Genomic DNA, 5,497 nt, shown 5'->3' on the forward strand with positions numbered 1-5,497 from the left:
AGCTCTACTTAAAACTAGCTGCAACTGAGGAAGACAGTATAGCTATGCAATGAGATAATAAGCTAATGGGAAACATATTTACAATACATGTAGTGTATTTATGAAAAAATTATAAAATAGCTATAACTTTGGGATTCTGTCAGTCTAGGCCAGCAGAGAAGGCCTTGCTGGCCCTGAGGGCCCACCACTTAGCATATAACTTAACATTTATTATTATTAATAATAATAATAATAATAATAATAATAATGATTCAATGCTCCTTTTAGACACCAATCTTTTCATCATCAGTGACTTTTAAAGTAGAAGCAGTTTGTGGCTTTCAGAGTGAGTGTAAAGGAAAGTGATGAGACTCTGTGTGTGTGTGTGTGTGTGTGTGTGTGTGTGTGTGTGTGTGTGTAGACACATATATTAATGCTTGTACTTTTGACTGATGCTATGTTGTGTATGTGTTGCATTGTGGGCAGGGCTGTGGTGAACGGTCTGTTTCTCATCTTTGACTTGTGAAAGGTGAACTCATTTTTTCCTCTCCCCACTCTGCGGCCACACTGAGTATAGTGACGGGTTGGGGGGTGTGATGATGGGGGAGAGGCGGAAAGGGCTTGTGTTGTATAAGAGCCAGACACTTGAATGATCAGAAGGACAAATAGATGTTTGCTTATTGCAATAGCAAGACTGTCTTATTGCTTTGACAACAACTCAAGCAAGCAGCAAGATTATTTTCTGTTTGGTGATTCAGATTGTCTAAGTTTGTGCTGAGAGATACTATACTCAACAATCGAAGGACAAAGCCAGAAGATGACGTTCAGCCTGGTGTTAGCCGCTCTTCTTTGCTTCACCACGTGGATGAGTGCTGTCCATGCAAGTGAGTACCACAAAAATGTTCAAGATTTTTGGTTGAGCGTTTCTTGGGTAAAATGAAGGGTTCTTAATCTTTGTTTCTTGATGTCTGTCTTGTTTAGCCCATGCACCGGTGACCGGCTGTTGTTATGGGTGGTCAACCACAAGAGTCCACCCTAAACGTATTCGGAATTACACCATTCAGACTGATGGCGACTGTTCAGTCAAAGCCGTAGTGTAAGTATTCCTGCCAATTCACAATGTAATCAAGCCATAACTCAACTTAGAACAAACATGTATATGGGAGGGTTCACCTAAGGGGCGTCGTTAGGCCTATTTTAGGGGGGCTGAAGCCCCCCTAAAATGTTCTTCAGCCCCCCCAAATAATTTGGCATTATTGGCTTTAAAAAAAAAGAAAGAAAAAGAAAATATATTTTTATTTTGGTTAAACTATTGTTTCTCACATGGACAAGTTATTTATAACTCTAACATGCTACATATGTGCGTGCGTTCTGGTTTGTATGTTTTCTCCCCCTTCAAATTACAATCCAATAGCCGATCATCATACTTAACGATATAAAGTTGACACTGTCAGGTCCATTCTCCAGCCATTGTGTGCGGTCCCTTTAAGAATTAGGATTTGGGAGTGACGCGGATATATTCTTTATTTGAGAAAAGTTCATATTTGTGTTGTCAAATTTCACTATGACCCTCAAATTCGGTCTCTTGTGTTATCATATACTGAATGCAAGCAAAACTACGGAGCAAAATCACACTCTTTCTGATTGAACCAATCTATGAACTGTCTGAAACAATGGATATCCGCGGACACACAATTGAGGAACAACATTTCCTCACTTACCTCCAGTGGTATACGTAGCCATGCAGACAGTTTGTGTTTTATTTGCCCAGGTTTCAGATACAGTATCTGTCTGTGAGATTTCTGCCACCTCAACAATACAATAGGCGTGAATGGAATTTAATTTTGAGAGCATTGGAAAATTAAATTTTAAAAAACAGCAAACATCTCTTTTCAGAAAGTGTCCCTGCCATTCTGGATAATTTAACTGTCAACAGTTTTCATCAGAACAACTTACTCCAGGAAAATAGTCCCTTTAAAAACAGTTCACAGTGAGAAGTTAATTTGGAGTAACAGGGATCCTTTCTGCAAAGAGATGCTGCTGTTATTTCTTTTTTTAATACCAATTTTCAATGCATTGTGCTTGAATATTTAAAAACCTAAACGAACTATCCGCTAAAGGTAATTGAGAAAACTAGATTTTGTACTGACATGAAAATGATTTGATAGAAGTGCATTAATAACAATATTAAAACAATTCCATTAATAAATCACAATCAATTACAGGTTTCACGGAGTGAATGGAGGGAGGATTTGCTCCGACCCTGACAGTGACTGGGCGAAAAGAGTCATTCTGAAGGTGGACGAGGAGGAAAACAAACAAAAGGCATTGCAAGAGAAGGGACATGATGAAGAAGGATCAACAAGCAGCACCACACCAGCAGTGTCCCTTCCGTTAAAAACCACTCCACAGAAGAAAGGCAGAAATGGAATGAGACGCCAGAAGAAGAAGTCCAGGGGAGGCAGAAGGGGCCAGAAAAAATGTGTGTGAGGAATCACGAGACAATTTGAAGTTACCACAGTCAGCAAACATGACTCTTTCCAATACTTGTCCTGCCATATTCTGTGAATAGTAAACAACCATGAAACAAAAACAGACCTTTATATATTATTGTATCGATGACTAAATATGCAATGTATATTTAATTATATTTTGAACTTGTTGTCATAAATGTGTGTATGTGTCAAAAGAGCATAAAGTTTGACCTTTTCCAGCCATTTGCCAATAAATTCTTCTCGAGCAAATTTGGTGTTTTTGTCGTGAACAAATGGAGCATGGTGTGGAACACAGTTGATATGTTGCAGTATGATCATAAATACAGTACACGTTGTCAGTAGCTCTCAGTGTGTTTACACAAATGTACAGGAAGGAAACCCAGACAAGTCCAGACACAGACGAAGCATAGATTCAGCTGCTGATGTTCAACAAGTAGGTATAAACATACTAGACAAACCAATATACAGTATCTATATACAAATACAATTACTATATTGTGGTCTGGTGTGTAGCTATACTGTGTACGTATGACAAGGCAAAAGAAATTGAATAAATACTGTTTGGATAATAATAAATTACATCTCCATGGAAGGCTTTCTGGGTATTTAGTGCAAGACACAAAAGGGGCATCATGCACATGATATTATGTACACCTCTTGCACAATACATGTGTATGCTGTATTTGTGATATAATCAACGTATCCTCATACAACGCTTTGTACAAAAAAGTTACTCTTCATTTTTTGTACGTTTTCCTACGAAAGTCCAGCAACTTGTGTCAATTTTCCTTGTTACGTGCATGCAGTCTTCTCAAAATAGTCTTTATTCTTCACAGGAAACAACGGTTTTAGTTTAGGCAACAAAACGACTTAGTTAGGTTCAAGAAAAGATGGTGGTTTGGGTTCAAACAACTACGGAAGTGTCTTTTCTTGTTTCACACGGGGCACTAACATCGGTCTCCTGGGTCAAAGGTCAGTTTATGTTTGAACCATCCACCTCTGTGGATTTGTGTGGTCTTTATACCTCCTGGTTCATGATTAGGTGGATAAATATAAATTGATTTTGTGGGATATCTACAAATGTCAGCGCTTTAATTTTCTTAGGCGTAGCCATGAATTCTGTATGTAAAAAGCCTGAATATAATATGTGGCAAACACTATATTGTTTTGGTCAATGCAGTGTTTTTTAAATGCCATTGCAGTCTCACTGTGACTGCAATGGCATCAAAAACTGTTCTGGAGTCAGGGGTCTGCAATAATCTCCCTGGTTTCCTTACTTTGGACGTGTCATATGATCGTTTAAGTCCTGACTGTCTCTGTCTTGTTCGGTGGCCAGACTCTGACGGAGGAGTAGGCCAGAGAGCAGATTACTGTGATACTGCTGGTCATTTGTCCTTCATGTATAGAGGTAAATGCTGCATACTCTTATAATTACATATTTTTATTGAGCATTTCTATGTTAAACTCACATATCAAAAGATCTCTTCAACCCACTGTGACGCACACAAAATACCACAGAAACTCCACAGAACTGAATGTCACCGTCAAGAACATAAAAAAACTGTAGTTGGTTGGAACAAGTTGTCCTAATAGAGATGTAGATAATAATAAATATAAATATATTACTTTCTACCCTTACTCGAATGGAATCTAAACCTAAAAATAATCAACGATCACTTTTGTCATCATTCATCTAACTGTAAAGCAGAATCTCTGTCTGTCTGTGTTCTTCGCATATCTCAAAAACAGCTCATCTGGTCTACTTCACACATGTTAGGTGTATTGCTGGGGACCAAAGGGTGTATCATTGAATTTGTTGCAATTTGGACACCAGACACGTTCATTATTAATACACTTAATAAAACAGGCAACAGTTTCTGCTCAGCAGCAGAGCTTCAGGGCTCTGCTGTCCAGCATGTCCTTCTCAGCGGGCAGACGCTCATTGACCACAGTTCACTTTGGCTGCTGGATGCTGGACAACTTTACAACCAAACCTTTCTTCACACAACGAGCTCAACCGAAAAGCCGACACAGGAACAGCACCACTCTGCCTTTGCAACTCAAATTGTGTACGTTTTTGCTTTTTATACAGTCTATGGTTGCCGCCACCCACATACAGTAACTCCTAAGCTGGCCCGGACGCCTTTGCGTGGCCGCTGCTCTGCACTGTGCTCGTACTGCGGTGGAGATAGCGCTGATAACGCGGTCCTGACCCATTTTTTAAGTGCTTTGGGGACCTTTTATAAGTTATTTTGGGGTACAGTGAGTTAGAATAGTATTCCATTGTTTTCATATCTAAAGATCAAAATGCATCTACAGTCGTTTGGGGCCCTTTTATTTTGGCCCCCAGGCCTAGGTTGCCTACCTTGCCTAATACTAAAGTCTGCCCCTGTTGTTGTTCCTGTGAACCAGAGTGTATTTCACTGGTGTTTGTTGCTGTGAGTAGCCGCAACTTGGGTGTGTGACGCAACTGTCATGTAAGGTGTATTGCTGAGGGCCCATGAAGCGCAGTGTTGAGTGTATGCATGCTTTGAACGGGTACTACAAGCTGTTTACATGCATTAAATTTACCACGTTCACATTGTTTTTGTTTGTTTTTTCTCTCTTTTCAACCAAAAGAAAAACTATTTAAATGGGAAAGTAGTAAACAATGTGTAAGTAGAAAAGGCTTGTATATTTGTGCCTTGTGTCTAATAGTGATGTAGTAGTACGTGTGTGATATTTGTGATATTCTTTTGCTGTCTTTGTCAGGGATGTGTTTGGTTTTATTTGAAACTATGGCCATACCACCACAACCGCCACATCCTGAACGCTCAGTAGAGCATGCGTCTTTGCGAGTGCATGTTTCTGTTTGCCTAATTCAGCAGAATAGTTTCCTCTATTCTAAGAAATTAAGTACAAAGTGACAAAACCTTAAAGAGGTCATGCAGCACTGAACATGTATGACAGAACTGTCAACCAAATACATAAATATCTACAAAAGTTGGTGTAAAAACATACAAGGAAATGCTGACTTATTAGAA

At 39.2% G+C, this 5,497-nt stretch overlaps 1 protein-coding gene across 1 annotated transcript; it reads left to right on the plus strand.

Annotated features, from left to right (window-relative positions):
• Positions 1–781: 781 nt before the first annotated feature.
• Positions 782–2,723, plus strand: LOC142956484 (C-C motif chemokine 2-like). Its single transcript, XM_076098097.1, has 3 exons — positions 782–863; positions 961–1,075; positions 2,205–2,723. The coding sequence occupies exons 1-3, from the start codon at positions 797–799 to the stop codon at positions 2,467–2,469; spliced, it is 447 nt and encodes a 148-aa protein (XP_075954212.1). The 5' UTR covers positions 782–796; the 3' UTR covers positions 2,470–2,723.
• Positions 2,724–5,497: the final 2,774 nt, after the last annotated feature.

This window comes from Anarhichas minor, unplaced genomic scaffold (genome assembly GCF_050575085.1).
Source record: "Anarhichas minor isolate MPS153535 unplaced genomic scaffold, ASM5057508v1 ptg000024l, whole genome shotgun sequence".
NCBI classification, from domain to species: domain Eukaryota; kingdom Metazoa; phylum Chordata; class Actinopteri; order Perciformes; family Anarhichadidae; genus Anarhichas; species Anarhichas minor.